This window comes from Narcine bancroftii, chromosome 1, assembly GCF_036971445.1.
Source record: "Narcine bancroftii isolate sNarBan1 chromosome 1, sNarBan1.hap1, whole genome shotgun sequence".
NCBI lineage: Eukaryota > Metazoa > Chordata > Chondrichthyes > Torpediniformes > Narcinidae > Narcine > Narcine bancroftii.
Window position 1 is genome coordinate 367,152,646 of NC_091469.1, and position 16,523 is coordinate 367,169,168.

The 16,523-nt window shown below is 41.0% G+C and overlaps 1 protein-coding gene and 1 long non-coding RNA gene across 3 annotated transcripts in view; both read right to left on the minus strand.

Annotated features, from left to right (window-relative positions):
- Positions 1–1,753, minus strand: part of hacl1 (2-hydroxyacyl-CoA lyase 1) — an 83,398-nt gene extending 81,645 nt beyond the window's left edge. The window contains exon 1 of one of the 2 annotated variants that reach the window (XM_069912752.1): positions 1,645–1,753. In XM_069912752.1, coding sequence (XP_069768853.1) covers positions 1,645–1,716 — 72 coding nt within the window. In that variant the 5' untranslated portion in view covers positions 1,717–1,753. The remainder of the gene's footprint in view (positions 1–1,644) is intronic. The other variant, XM_069912760.1, reaches the window with a different exon arrangement.
- Positions 1,754–7,124: 5,371 nt separating this feature from the next.
- The window catches only part of LOC138750732 (uncharacterized), a 36,406-nt gene continuing 27,007 nt past the window's right edge, over positions 7,125–16,523 (minus strand). Inside the window, exon 3 of the long non-coding RNA XR_011349482.1 lies at positions 7,125–8,273. This is a non-coding gene — a long non-coding RNA (uncharacterized lncRNA). The remainder of the gene's footprint in view (positions 8,274–16,523) is intronic.

Here is a 16,523-nt window from a genome sequence, read left to right on the forward strand (position 1 = left end):
AGAGTAGTGAGAGTGTGGAACAAGCTGTCAGTTGAAATAGTGAATATGGGCTTAATTTAAGAAAAACTTAGATAGGATGCAGGTGGAAGGGAGGGTGGAGGGTTAAGGTCTAAGTGTGTAGATGGGCCAAAGGCACCTGTTTCTGTACTGGCCTCGATAAGGGCAGCACAGTGGCAGAGTTAGTAAAGCTGCTGCCTCCCTGCCCCAGTGACACATTGAATCCTGACCTCCAGTGCTGTCTGTGAGCAGTTTACATGTTCTCTCTGTGACCATGTCGGTTTCCTCTGGGTGTTCCAACTTCCTTTTGCAACCCCAGACCACACAGTTTGGCAAGCTAATTTGAGTTTGGATGTCACGTTTCAGCTGTACAAAAGTTGGTAACGCCACATTTGGAATACTGCGCAGTTCTGGTCGCCTTGCTTTTGGAAGAGTATCATTAAACCTGAAAGGGTGCAAACAAGATGAAGAAGGTTGTACCAGACCTGGAAGGAAAAGCTGGCTAGGCTAGTATATTTTTTCTCAGGAGTGTGGGAGGCTGAGGTTTGACCTTGTAGAGATATACAAAATCATCAAAGGTATAGAGAAAGTAGATAGTCAGTCTTTTCCCCAGAGAGAAAGACTTAAAACTACAGGCAATAGGTTTTAGGAGAGTTAAAAAGGACCTGTGGTGGGGGTATTGTACAAGGTGCAAGCTGAAATGCTACAGGCATTTTAAAGATAATTGGACAGGGATTATGGATAGGAAAAGTTGCACGTGGGACTTGCTTAGAAGAGCAACTTCATCAACTCAGTCCAGTTGGGCCCAAAAGGCCTGTTTACATGCTATGCTGCTATACATATAAAAATGTGCAGATCCATCAATATCCTTTTCCTGGTTGCCATGTTGCCTAAAAGTTGAATTTTGATCCAAGCATGAACCAATGGGGCAAACCACAGAGGTGAGGTGAGAGTGACTACATTTGACAAGAAGCATGACGTCAAAGGTCATCAAGAGGAAAAACAATCCAGTGATTAGATTCATACCTCACTTGGAGGAAGATGGTGGCAATTGTTGGAGTTTAATCATCTTGTAGTAAAGAACAGAACAAAGGACACATGGTAGGGCACAGTCATAACATTGACACCTGCATATTTGGTTGGCAATGGGAGACAGGCAGGTTGTGCCAACAAAAACAGTAAGATGCATAAAAGGATAGTGCTCCATAAGACATGGGAGCGCAACCAGGCCATTTGGCCCATTGAGTTTCTTTGCGATTCAAATCAGGGCTGATATATTTTTCCTCTCCACTCCATTCTCCGCCTTCTCCCCAGAATGAAGAAATAAAGGACTGCAAACTTTTTGGTGCAGACAGCAACTGCAGTCATGTGTAACGAACATTTCCAATTTTCTTTTGTGATTCTTTAAAGTACAATTAAAATCCATCTGGAGCTCGTTTAGAGATTGCGTTGGAAGTAGAAGGTGTTTTAATGATTACTGATTGAAGACCAAAACGCATGGCAGCAGAGGTGGGGTGATACTCATTGTGGTGGCCCGTTTAAATATTGCTTTTGATACATGTTCCTGATAAAGAATGTTAAAAAAAATACGATATATTGCAACAGCTCGACAGCCTTCATCTGTTCGCTGCTGCCACGAACACTCACCTGTTCTCTTAAAGCCTCTGCTATAACCTGGGCTCCGCTAAGCTCCTCAAACTCCCTCCCTGGCCTTTCCATCCCTACTCAGGCAATGGGAGGAGGAAGGGTCGACTGCAAGCACCCTGAGTGACAAGGGCCGCGACCAATCGGAGCAAGCAGCGCTGAGTCAAGCTTTTCAGGGACCGAAGCCGAATTCGCCCGAGCGGTGCAGCGCCATGATTGACAGGAGCGTGGGCCAATCGGAGCGAGCGGCGCGGAGCCGAATTTCACAACGCTGGGGCTAACCCAAGTGACCAGGAAGTTGTTCTGGAAAAAAAGTTTATGTACAAAGGAGCGATTAGGTGGACATTTGATCGTTGGCCGGTGAGATTTGTGCAACAATTTAGATTTATTTTGCACAGTATCTTTCTCTCAGAGTAAAGAGAAATACATCAAAAACACAAATTGAAATCCCACCAAGAAGCTGAGATATTTAAATTCTATGATTAAATAAATGTGGATTTTTTTTTAAAAGAAAAGCCAGGTTAGCAATGGTTATTGTGAGAAACAGAAGTACCTTTAAAGAAATTGCTCGAGACAAAAATTGAGAACAAAGAACATTTATTATACTATTACAACAATGCAAAGTTGGGTGCTTCCCCTTACCCTGGGAATACACACAGATACTGAGGCTGACCCAACTTTTATACATTTCATTTCAGTACAGAGATACCTTCCCCCTAACATTCTTCTGCCTCCTGGATTGGTTTAGCATTAGGTAATTCCGCCCACGTGGATTCTAACTTCTTATCAGTTTATGTGCCTTCATGCAAACTTGTTAGCCAGGAAATATCATGTCTTTGTTCTTTACTCATTAATCAATCCCCAAGACTTGCTAAAGCTATTTACTTGCTATCCTGTTTTGAAGATCCTTATTTTATTATACTTTTATAACCCTTCCTAACCCTTCCTCCCATTCCAGCATCCCTTCACCCTGATTTAACCCATAACACTTCATCCTTAATTAGCACTTGCTTGACTTCTCACATTCCAGTATCCCTTACAGTGATCAAACCCGGGTTGTTAACACTGGTCTATAGTTCCCAGGATTCATCCTCTTACCTTTCTTAAATGGACTACGTTTGCCATTCTCCAATCCTCTGGTACCTGTCCTGTGGCAAGGGAGGATGCTAACATCCCAGTAATCTCTTCTCCCACCTTCTGATGTAATGCAGGGTGTATTGCATCCAGTCGAGGGCACTTATCTACCAGAATATTTTTAAGAAGATCCACCACTTCCTCTTTCTTAACTATGACATGCCAGTATGTTAGCCTGTTCTACACTGGCCTCATATTTATCAAGGTCCCTCTCCCTGGTAAATATTCATTCATTGAACATGTTACCACCATTATCTGGAACCAGTCTAACCCTCATTCTAGTCATCTTTCTCATCTTCATGTATATGTGTAACGCCATAGGGTTTTCCTTAATCCTTCTTGGCAAGGCCTTCTCAAAAATCCTTCAGCTCTCCTAAGTCCTTTCTTAAGTTCCTTCCTTCATGAGCCATTCCTAACCTTTGCTTCCTAACCCTCATGTGTGCTTCTTTCCTCCACTTTACGAATTGTCCCAACTGTTGTCACCTTAGCTTCTATACCCTTCCTTTTCCCTGTCTCAAAAGGGAAAATCTATCCAGGACCCCATGCGTGGTCCTAAACATCCTTCACATTTCTGCTGTGCATTGGGGTGGCACAGTTAGCGAACCAGTAAGTGCAATGCTATTACAGTTGCCAACAACAACTCACTGTGCATTAGGAGTTTGTACATTTTCCCCATATCTACATGGGTTTCCTCCAAGTGTTCCACTTTTGTCCCACCCTTCAAAATGTACAGGGATTGTAGATTAATTGGGGAATTTGGACATCACAAGCTCATGGGCTGGAAGGGCCTGCGACCATGCAGTATGTCTACATTTTAAATTTCCCTGAGAACCTGTCCAATTTAATCTCCCAAGTCCCCGCCTATTACATCATAATTAGTCAATTACACAGTTTCTCATTTTGTCAACTATATCCTCGTCCATAGTTATGCTAAAGATCCCCAGAATGTTACAGCACAGAAAAACAGGCCATTCGACCCTTCTGGCAGACCAATAAAACTAGTTAGTCCCACTGACCTGCTCTCATTCCATAACCCTCCAACCTCTCCTATCCATGTGTTTATCCAATTTATTTCTGAAACCTAAGATTGAATCTGCATTCACTACATCAGATGGCAGCTCAATCCACACTCCAACCACTCTCTGGGTGAAAAGCTTTCTCCTAATGTTCCTCTTATACTTCTCCCCTTTCAGCCTAAAGCTATGACCTCTCATATTCATCTCCCCCAATCTAAATGGAAACATCTTACTCACATCTACTCTGTCTACACTCCCTCTTAATCTTATAAACCTCTTTCGAGTCTCCCTCATTCTCTCTGTTCCAAGTCCTAACATTTTTAATATTTCACAGTAACTCAACTCCTGAAGACCTGGCAATATCTTAACAAATTGTTGTGACTACAAAGCTTCAAGGATAAGCCAGGAAACTACAGACTGCTGAGATTAGTGTCAGTTACGAGTAAGTTACTGGAGAGGATTCTGTGATACAGGATCTACATGCATTTGGAAAGTTGAGGACTAATTAGGAAACGTCAGCATGGCTTTATGTTTGGGAAATTGTGTCCAATGAACTTTATGAGATTTTATTTAGAAGAAGTGACTGAAATGACTGATGAGAGCAGGGTGGTAGATGCTGTTTATATGGACTTTTGCAAAGCCTTTCAAAAGTTTCACATGGTATGCTGGTCTGGTAAATCAGATCACATTGGATTCAGGGTGAGATGGCCAATTAAGTACAGAATTAATTTGATGGTTTGGAGACAAATGGTAGTGGGGTATTGTTGCTCATATTGGAGGACAGTGACCAGTGGTGTGCCACAGAGATCAGTATTGTTGTCTGGAAAAACAACCAACTGAAAAACCTCACAAAGATTAGCGTATACAGAGCCGTTGTCATACCCACACTCCTGTTCGGCTCCGAATCATGGGTCCTCTACCGGCATCACCTACGGCTCCTAGAACGCTTCCACCAGCGTTGTCTCCGCTCCATCCTCAACATCCATTGGAGCGCTTTCATCCCTAACGTCGAAGTACTCGAGATGGCAGAGGCCGACAGCATCGAGTCCACACTGCTGAAGATCCAGCTGCGCTGGGTGGGTCACGTCTCCAGAATGGAGGACCATCGCCATCCCAAGATCGTGTTATATGGCGAGCTCTCCACTGGCCACCGTGACAGAGGTGCACCAAAGAAAAGGTACAAGGACTGCCTAAAGAAATCTCTTGGTGCCTGCCACATTGACCACCGCCAGTGGGCTGATATCGCCTCAAACCGTGCATCTTGGCGCCTCACAGTTTGGCGGGCAGCAACCTCCTTTGAAGAAGACCGCAGAGCCCACCTCACTGACAAAAGGCAAAGGAGGAAAAACCCAACACCCAACCCCAACCAACCATTTTTCCCCTGCAGCCGCTGCAACCGTGTCTGCCTGTCCCGCATCGGACTTGTCAGCCACAAACGAGCCTGCAGCTGACGTGGACTTTTTACCCCCTCCATAAATCTTCGTCCGCGAAGCCAAGCCAAAGAGACAATAGGATTTAGATGAACTGGGAAAGTGGGCCAAGGAATAGAATATGGAATTTTAATCAGGCAAGTGCAAAATGTTGCACTTTGGTAGGTTAAGCCAGGCCAGGACTTATACAGATGAATTATAGATCACTGAAGAGTATTGTTAAACAGAGAGGCTTTAGGTACAGGTACATAGTTTTATGAAAGTGGCAGTGAAGCCTGTCCTCATTGGTCAGGGCACTAAGTACAGGAGCAAGAATATCATGTTACAGCTGTGCAAGACATTAGTGAGACTGCACTTGGAGTATGGTGTATAGATCTGATCATATAACAGTAAGAAAGATAGCATTAAGCTGGAAAGAGGGCAGAAAATATTCATGAGAATGTGACTGGGACAGATGGGCTTCAAATATAAGGAAAGTTTAGAAAAGCTGGAATTTTTCCCCTTGAAGTTTAAGTTTATTGACATCTGATGATACATATGCCACCTGATGAAACAGCATATCTCTGGACCATAGTACGCATTTGCAGACACACCATCAGCCTACACACAAATAACATATATACACACACACTGATCAAAAAGAATTATATATATAAATAATTTTCAGGTTTCTTGGATTGCTCAGCAGTCTCTCCACCTGAGGGAAGATTCCCTTTCCCAGCCTGGCTGTTCTGGTTTTTGTACTCCTGTACCTCTTGAAGATGGTGTCTCAAAGATACTGCAGGCTGGATGGTATGAGTCCTCAATGATTCTCTATGTACCACTACATCTAGATATCATTGATAGAGGGAATGGAGACCCAGAAATCTTGTCAGTAGTTTTAATCACCCTCTGTACTGACCTCCAATCTAATGCTTTGCAGCTACTATGCCACACTATGATGCAGCCAGCCAAGATACTTTCTATTGTGCTTCTGTAGAATGTTGTTAGGATGGTGATCAGTAGCCTTGACTTTATCAAATTCCTTGGAAAGTGTCAGCACTGCTGCCTCTTCCTGACTAATGAGGAGGTGTCATGAGGTCCGAATAAATTGTCCTTGGTGTTCCCCACTCTCTCTATGACGGAGCCATTAATATGTAGTGAAGAGTGGTCCTTCATCCTCCTGAAGTCCAAAATCTTCTCTTTTGTCCACTGAACATGCCTTTCAACCTCCTCTCTATAAGCCGACTCATCATTGTTTCCAATGAGGCCAATTATCATTGTGCCATCTGCAAATTATGATTCTGTTGGAGCTGAATCTGCCAGTACAGTAGTGAGTTAGCAACATGAACAGTAGAGGGGTGAGCACGCAGCCCTGTGATGCTCCAGTCTAAGAAAGGATCTTAGGGAGGTTTATAAAATCACACAGGGCATAGAAACATTTAAAACAGACCTTATTGAAAGGGTGATGGGTGTCTAGAACAGAGGAAGTGGTAGAGCACAGAACAATGGCAATGTTTAGATAGGCACATGGAAAAGAAAGATTTTGAGGGACATGAACTGAAGGCAGGTAAATGGCCTATTCCATTCTGTCGAAGTCTATGACATCATGACTCTAATACTCCAAATGTGGTCTCACCAACGTCTTGTACAGTTGTAACATGACAAATACAAAATAGCTGATTTTTTGGGTTGGGATTTGAGCTGCAGCCTCAGCTGTGTACAATCCTCATCAAAGATTTGGAAGAAGGAATTAGGTGATATGTCCAAATTACCAGATAATACAGCGTTAGGTGGAAATATGGGCTTGTGAGAGGAATACAGATGTTTCAGGGGAGATTTAAGTAAATGGGCAAGCACATGGTAGATGCAATTTAATGTGAGGTTATCACTGAAAAAAATGTTAACACAAAAATGTACTGCAACCATTTAGAAGATAGATAGTTTATGGTCTTTATTTTAATGTTTGAGTGGAAAATTGTCCCAACCCCATCTGAAATGTGTGGAGATTTCTACTCCTCACCTAAAGAAGGGTACCCTTGTGATAGAAGAAATGCAGCAAAGGTTGACATGCTGGATTCCTAGAATGGCAGGTTGCCAGCAGTCTGTAAAATGACTGGGATTATACTCTCCTGAGTATTGAAAAATGAGAGGTGGTCTTAATGATATGTACAAAATTCTTATAAGGCTTGAAACGGTGGGTGTCGGATTGTTGTTTCTTCTGTCAGGGGTGTCTGGACCCAACTCTTGAGAAATCTCCATCTGAGAGAACTGAAGCACTGAGTATATTCATGAAAGGGATCAATGGATATTTAAATATTCAAGGTATCAGGAGAAATGGGTTCATGATGGACTAAGTGGAGCAGACAGAGGAGCTGAATAACCCAATGCTTTTTCTTACATTCTTATTTTCTGATTAAATCGAGTTCAAAGCATCACATTACAATTTTCAACCATCAAGATATAACAGCTCCCACATGGACACACATATTTATTTTACTGAGCATTTAAAAGTTTCAGTGTTTGACTTTGACTAAACTCCTTTGCTGTAAAATTCCATGCGAGTTCAATATGTATTAAACAATAAGTGTTTGTAGATACAGTCCCATTTAACCAGCTCTCAACTGTGGCAGTTATACAGGAAAGTCTGCAGACAGTGCAAACGAAGTGAAATACAGAAAAGTGCTGAAGAACCTCAGAAGGTTGCACGGCATCTATTGGAAGCAAAGTGATATAACCTTGACAAAGGGCACAGGCCCCAAACATTGTTTTTATCCCATTGCTTCCAGTAGATGCCATGTGACCTGCTGAGGTTCTCCAAGAATTTTGTATCTCAACTGCTGCAGATGCTCTTGCTGAACCGACTAGTTAATACTGATGACCTATTTATTTAATGCATGCGTAGTGATTACCCACGGTATAGATAATTAACCACTGAAAATGTCTTCAGTTTTCAGATGAATTTGTCATCGGATGAACGACTTTTGCTTCCAAATCCTCCATGAAGTTTTTCTTTGCCGAGTCCTACATTCATCCCTCGACCAGTGAAGTAGGAGTGAAGGATCTGGTAAAACTGTTTTGTAGGAGAAAAAAGAACAATATCTTTAAACAATAAGGCAAATATTTAAATTACAATCATGCACAATATGTTCAACTGTTTTTTTTTGGAATTGAATTTTCTAAAAGCTACATGAAACAGCATCAGCAGAAGTTAAAGTAAGTGTTTTAGCTTTGTGTGAGGTATCAAGTGAATTGGAGGAGACTAACATATTATCGAGTTAGTTTTGCAGCAGCACGGCCTTCAGTCTATTTAAGCTTGTCCAATTTGCTTGCATATGGTCCATACCCCTGTAAACTTCCCTATCCACATATCTGTCCTTTAAATGTCTTCATTGTACCTGCCTCTTCAGCTTCTTCTGGCTCCTTCTACATCCATCACTCACTAGGTGGAAAACATTGTCCCTCAGGTCCCTTTTAAATCTTCTCCTTCTCACCTTTAATCTTTTAAATCTCCCTCTCACCTTTAACCTTTTAAATCTTTTCCATCTCACCTTTAACCTATGTCTTCTAGCTTTATAATCCCCAATCCCAGGAAAAAGACTGTGACCATTCATCTTATCTATTCCCCTCATGACTGGATATACCTCTCACCCCTCAGCCTCCTATGCTCCAGGTATAAAGTCCCATCCAATCCAATCTCTCCTTATACCAGAAGTCTCCTCAGCCCAATAGCATCCTCATGAATCTGTGTTGGACCTTTTTCAAATTAAATATATCCTTCATAACTGCACACAATACTCCAAATGTGGTCTCATCAATGTCTTGAACAACTGTAACATGTACAGTTGATGGTCGTGGCTTTCCCTCTAGTCGAGGATGATGTCCTTTATTCCATTGATCCACAGAGTGAAGATGCCTGTGTGTGTATTTATTTAATGTGTACTTGATGGTGCACTCCAAAAAACACACAAAATGTCACAAATCAACCAACTAGTTCCAGTGGCATGAAAACCATGACAATTAAAGTTGATGGATTTGTTGCAGCCTTTGTCCACCTTCACAGACGTTGAATTCAAAGTAACTTAGTCCACCTGTTCCACCGTTGAGGATGTTGATGGATTGTTCTTTGTCAGGGACCTCACCCTCGATCTTACTGCTATGGGTGACCCTACCTGGAGAATAGCTCCAGACGGCATCACCCTCGGGATCACAGGACCACACAAGCTTCTCCATCACGACAAGGTAACAATCCACAGAGAAGACAGTAAATGGTAAGAGACTAAGGAACATTGTTTAACAGAGTGACAGAAGGCTCCAAGTCCTTAATTCCCTGACAATGACCACACAGGTCAATAGGATGGTAAAGAAATCACGTGGCATTCCTGCCTTCATAGGTCAGGGTGCAGAATATAAGAATTAGCATGTTATATTGCAACCTTACAAAATGCTGGTTAGACTGCATTTTATATTTCTTTTACCAGATGTTGTCTGCATATGACTCTAATCTGCTCTCCAAAATGATTGAGCACTCAACAGAGCTAACAAAGTTAAGAGTATTGTGTGTAGTTCTGGTCATCGAAGTATAAAAAACGATGGGATTGTTCTGGAGAGAGTGCAGAGGAGATTCACCAGGACGTTGCTTGGATTTTAGGACTTTAATTTTGAGGAATGGTTTGATAGGATGGATCTAAATTCCCTGGAGTGAAGCAGGCTGAAGGTAACTTAATAGAGATGAATAAAATTATGAGGAATGAATTGAGTAGATAGAATAAATAAATTGATATCAAGAGGATGTATGTTGAAGATGAAGAAGAGGAGTTCTGAAGGGGGTTTGAGGGGAAGTTTCTTAACTTAGAGGCATGGAATATTCTGCCAGAGAAAATGGTGGATTCAATAAATGATCTTGGAGATATTTTGACAGGCACTTGAATAAACAAGGCATTGAAGGATATGGACCAAATGCAGGCAAATTGGGAAAAAGAATCAGAATGCTGTGCAACACCATGACTCAATGACCCAAACAGGTTAGTTCCCTCTTTAGGAGAATGATAACTGGATGAGATTTTACAACAATTCATAAACTTTATCTTATTCTATCTTTTTATTTTGGATCATTTATTTTACTTTGGTTTATTGATGTTAAATTCTCTAGCTTCCATCATAGGATTTGAGCCTACATCTCCAAATGTTCACCACATTAGTACATTAATGTGCTCTCAATAACTTGAAAGACTGGACAATAGGCATTTATTTACAATAAACTTGAAAGTCATCCTGTGCTGTGACCCAAGCTTTCTGGATTATGGTGTTGGAGCCTTTATACAGGGCCAAGAGGAAGAAGGAACGGATACAATCACAGAACGTGGCAGAGCCAGATAAATGAGTGTACAGCAGTTCACCACATGCTGTAATATTAGTACTCTACCACCAAGCTTCTAATAGCACTTTGAATAAAATGATTAGAGTGTGACTTTTGAATGTTGTATTTTTCTATTTTGATAACTGTGATGATACACTGCAGTACATCACTTGGCCAACAGGTGGCTTAGAGACATGGCACCTGGTCTAATCACATCTGACCACCAGGTGGGCCCAAAGGGCCCATGATATAAAGCCGAGGTCCTGACTGTGCGCTCTCTCTCGCGCTCTCTCTCTCTCTCTCTCTCCTCTCTCTCTCTCTCTCTCTCTCTCTCTCTCTCTCTCTCTCCCTCTCTCCCTCTCTCCCCCTCTCTCTCCCTCTCTCTCCCTCTCTCTCTCTCTCTCTCTCTCTCTCTCTCTCTCTCTCTCCCTCTCCCTCCCTCCCTCCCTCTCCCTCTCCCTCCCTCCCCCCCCTCCCCCCCTCCCCCCCCTCCCCCCTCTCCCTGGGATAACTGTAAGCACAGCTAGCAGCCAACTAGATATTTATGTGAGTGGAATAAGTTGTGGCAGGCTGCACCAAAGGAAAACACAGGCACAAAACTGTTTGGGGCAATGCAGCTTTATTCGACTCACATAAATATCTAGTTGGCTGCTAGCTGTGCTTACAGTGATCCTGGGGGGGGGGGGGGGGGGGGGGGGGGGAAGAGAGAGAGAGAGAGAGAGAGAGAGAGAGAGAGCATAGTCGGGACCTCGGCTTTATACCATGGGCCCTTTGGACCCACCTGGTGGTCGGATATTATTAGGCTGGGTGCCGTGTCTCTAGGCCACCTGTTGGCAGAATGATGTACTGCAGAGTATCATCACAATAACCACTCTCATCATAAATGCTGGTTCAAATAGAACATAGAACAGAACAGCAAATGAACAGACCTTCTGGCATACGATGTTTCTGCCAAACATGAAACCAATCTAAACTTGTCTTATCTGCTTGCATGTGGTCAAAAGCTTTCTATTCCTCCCCTGTTCATGTACCAGTCTAAATTCCTCTTTAATGTTGTTACTGTATCTGCTTCCACCACCTCCTGGACCAGCTATGCCAGCTTTGAGCAGGAGGTCAGCGAGTCAGTAGAACACACTTGACTTAAGCACATGTGCACTCATGATCATCATTGCAAGTGTCAGTTTGTCCTTCTGAACAGTGACCTTGTGGAAAGTGACTGCACTAAACTTAGACCTGTGCAGACAAAATGGCAGCTGTATTCACAGACATCTTCAGCTTCTCTCCCCAACAAGCTGAAGCATCCAACTGTTTCGAGAAGGCCATTATCATCCCAATGCCGAACAAGAGTGTGGTTAAATGCCTAAATGCCTACCAGCTGATTGCTCTTGACATCCACCATCATGAAGTGCTTTGAGAGGTCGGTCAAGGCTCACATTAACACCAGCCCTACCAGCCACCATTGACCCACTCCAGTTTGCATACCGCTAAAACAGTTCCTCACAAATGGCATCTCTCTGTCCTACACTCAGCCCTGGAACACCTAGGCAACAAGGACAGCTACACCAGACTACTATTTATCAACCACAGCTCTGATTGGATTCATGTCTGGCACTCTGCAATTGGTGGTGACAGCTCCTCCTCCATAATCATCCACAACATTGGGCCACACAAGGTTGGGTTCTCAGTGATCTACTGCATTCCCTGTAGATCCATGATTCTGTGGCCAAACACTGCTCCAACTCCATCAATTAATTTGTGGATGACACTGCTGTTGTAGTCAAGATCACAAACAATGATGAGATGAGGCATCAAGTGGTTTGGTGCCAGGACAACAATCTCTCTCTCAATGTCAACAAAAGCAAGGAGCTGGTTTCAAACTTCCAGAGGAGAGGTGGAACTCACTAACTGGTCTACATCAAAGATGCTGAGGTGGAGATAATAGACAGCTTTAAACTCTTATGTGTAAAAATCTCCAGTGACTTGTCCTGGTCATTGCACATGATGTAATGGGTAAGAAAGTGCGCCAGTGCTTCTACCTCTGTAGAAGCCTGAGGAAATTTGGCATGTCACCTGCATCTCTGAACAACCTCCATACGTGCACCATTGAAAGCATCCTGACAGGGTTCATCACTGTGTGGTCCGGCGACAGCTCCACCCAAGACTACTAGAAATGCAGATGGTGGGGGGGGGGGGGCATGGCATGATGGCATAGAGATAAGACGTAGAGAAACACCTCCCCCTTGCAGAACTATTAAAAACCCATTTTTAAAGTATTTACATTTTTTTCAGAAATATTGAAGATATTACTGATATATTCTGGAAGCAATTATGAGGAAAACAAAAGCACAAGCAGTTAAAAAAAATAAGACTTCTGAACAGCTATCAAGTACAGAAGAACTTGGGCCTACCTTCGAAGTGGAGCCTCCAGAGTCGATTCCTCCTCACCCAAAACTGCAACGGCAGTCTCTGGGTAAGATTCACTCAACTCCGGCGCCGACTTCATGCAGCATTGCAGAAGATGGCGCCGGCACCCGACAACATCCTCCTCTGGATCAGGAGGAGCAACCGCGCATGCATGAAACTTCGCGCATGCACGTTATATCAAGTATGCCTGGGCTGCGGGGAGACTTGACTTCTCTCAGACCTGTGATCCTGGGCTGACGGGAGGAGAGTTCCGAACCCGCAGTTGGGCTGAAATGCCATCTGCATCGACGGAGGAGGAAGAAGGTGACATTGGAGGGGTGCTGGAAGAAGAAGAAATTTACCCAGGTGTGGAGGAGGAAGAGACTGTTATATACAAGGGTAGGCCCATATCCAAACAGGATTCAACAAAGTTTAAATCTGACCCTCATTATTCAGATCCACCATTACAAGTTGATACAACTAAACAGATAGAAAATTTGGCAACTCAGATGGGTCAAAGTTTTTCATCTATGAATGAACAACTTGCTTATATCAAGGGGAAATATCTTCTATTAAGTTGGATGTGGCAAAGTGTATGAAAATGGTGGGCAAGGTGCAAGATAAATTTAACAAGATTGATGAGGATTTTCATGACTCTAAGGATGATGTGGAACAATGTAAAGAAAAGATGGGTCAGATGGAGGATTCATTCACTGATTGGGAAATTCAGAGAAATTATTTATTGAAGAAAATTGATGCTTTGGAGAATCAAAGTCAAAGGAATAATCTTAAAATTATTGGTCTCCTGGAAGATTTTGAAGACCTGGATCCGGTTCAATTTTTTCAGAAGTGGATTCCTGAAATTTTGAGGAAAGAATATTTTCCAAATGGTTTGGAATTGGATAGAGCTCATAGGAAGGAAACCTCTTCCAGGTCAAGCTCCATGTTCTATCCTGATTAGATGTTTACACTATCAAGATAGAGAATTGATTTTAAGGGTTGCAGTTCAAAATGCGAGAAGTAATCAAGGCCTCTTGGGGTTAAGAATAATATTCTTCTTCGAGGCTGATTTGAGTACGCCATTATTAAATGTCATGAAGAATTTAATTCTGCTAAAGCTGTTTTGTGGAAGAAAGGATATAAATTTGCTTTTTGATATCCTGCTGTTTTTAAAGTTTTTAGAGGGTGATTGGATTAATTTATATAGGGAGAGTAAGATTAAAATTGTAAATGTAAGATATCGATTAGTTCATTATAATTTTTCCAGAAAAATTAAGGAAATATAATTTTATTTCTTCAGATTTATATTTTAGGTGTCATAAATATGTAAGTTATTTTCTACATTCTACTTGATCATGTGAGATAGTGAAACCTTTCTGGAATAAACTTGAGGCACTTCGAAAAGTTATTTTGAAAGTGAAATTTTCATTAGTTCCTTTGGTATTTTTGTTGGATAATATTAAGAGGATTATCTTAGAATTAAAATCAAATAGATTTCTTTTTTTTTTTTTAATTTTTTATTTTTCACACCATAAATCACAATAGCCATGATATACACTTTTTCTTTTCCACACATTTACAGTGACTTTTTCTCCCTCCCCCCTCCCTCCTCCCAAGCCACCCCCCCATCCCCCCCCCCCTCATCCATTTTAGTTATACAATCTAGGTTGCATTAATTCAGTTAGACAATGTTGTCATTCAACAAAAATACACCAGAAATTCTACTGAGTCCATTCTTTTCTTTTCTTCTCCTTCCATCAACTTAGGTAATGTTTGTTCCCGGTAGGTTTTCGCTATTGTATTTAATGTAAGGCTCCCATACTTGTTCGAATATTTCAATATTATTTCTTAAACTATATGTTATTTTTTCTAATGGAATACATTTATTCATTTCTATATACCATTGTTGTATTTTCAAATTATCTTCCAATTTCCAGGTTGACATAATACATTTTTTTGCTACAGCTAGGGCTATCTTAACAAATCTTTTTTGTGCATCCTCCAAGTCAATTCCAAATTCTTTATTTTTTATGTTACTTAGGAGAAAGATCTCTGGATTCTTTGGTATATTGTTTTCTGTTATTTTATTTAATATCTGATTGAGATCATCCCAAAATTTTTCTACTCTCTCACATGTCCAGATTGCATGAATTGTTGTTCCCCTTTCTTTTTTACATCGAAAACATCTATCAGATACTGTTGGGTCCCATTTATTTAACTTTTGCGGTGTAATGTATAGTCTGTGTAACCAATTATATTGTATCATACGCAGCCTCGTATTTATTGTATTTCTCATCGTTCCAGAGCATAACTTCTCCCATGTTTCCTTTTTTATCTTTATATTTAAATCTTGTTCCCATTTTTGTTTAGTTTTACCATTTGTTTCCTCATTTTCCTTTTCTTGCAGTTTAATATACATATTTTTTATAAATCTTTTGATTAACATTGTATCTGTAATCACATATTCAAGGTTACTTCCCTCTGGTAAACTCAAGTTGCTTCCTAATTTATCTTTCAAGTAGGATCTCAGTTGGTAATATGCCAGCGCTGTATCTCCCGTTATATTGTACTTATCTCTCATTTGTTCAAAGGATAAGAATCTACTTCCTGAAAAACAATTTTCTATTCTTTTAATCCCTTTTTTTTCCCATTTTCTAAAGGCAAGGTTGTCTATTGTAAAAGGGAGTAGCTTATTTTGCGTCAATATTAGTTTTGGTATTTGGTAATTTATTTTATTTCTTTCTACATGAATCTTCTTCCATATATTGAGGAGATGGTGTAATACTGGAGAAGTTCTATGTTGTACCAATTTTTCGTCCCATTTATATAATATGTGTTCAGGTATCTTTTCCCCTATTTTATCTAATTCTAGTCTCGTCCAGTCTGGTTTTTCCCTTGTTTGATAAAAATCTGATAGGTACCTTAATTGTGCGGCTCTATAATAATTTTTGAAGTTTGGCAATTGTAAGCCTCCTTGTTTATACCATTCTGTTAATTTGTCTAGTGCTATCCTCGGTTTCCCCCCTCTCCATAAAAATCTCCTTATTATTTTCTTTAACTCTTTGAAGAATTTTTCTGTCAGTTGTATTGGCAATGCCTGAAATAAGTATAGTATCCTTGGAAAAATGTTCATTTTAATACAGTTTATCCTTCCTATCAGTGTTAGTGGTAGCTCTTTCCAATGCTCTAAATCGTCCTGTAATTTTTTCATTAGTGGATTGTAATTGAGTTTATATAATTGGCCTAGATTTTTGTTTATTTGCACACCTAGGTATCTTATTGCCTGCGTTTGCCATCTGAATGGGGATTCCTCCTTAAATTTTGAGAAATCCGCGTTATTCATAGGCATTGCTTCACTTTTATTTACGTTTATCTTGTATCCCGACACTTCTCCGTATTCCTTCAATTTCTTATATAGTTCTTTTATTGATAGTTCTGGTTCTGTTAAGTACACTATCACATCATCCGCAAACAGACTGATTTTATATTCCCTGTCTTTTATTTTTATTCCTTTTATATTATTATCTCTTCTTATCGATTCTGCTAGTGGTTCTATAGCTA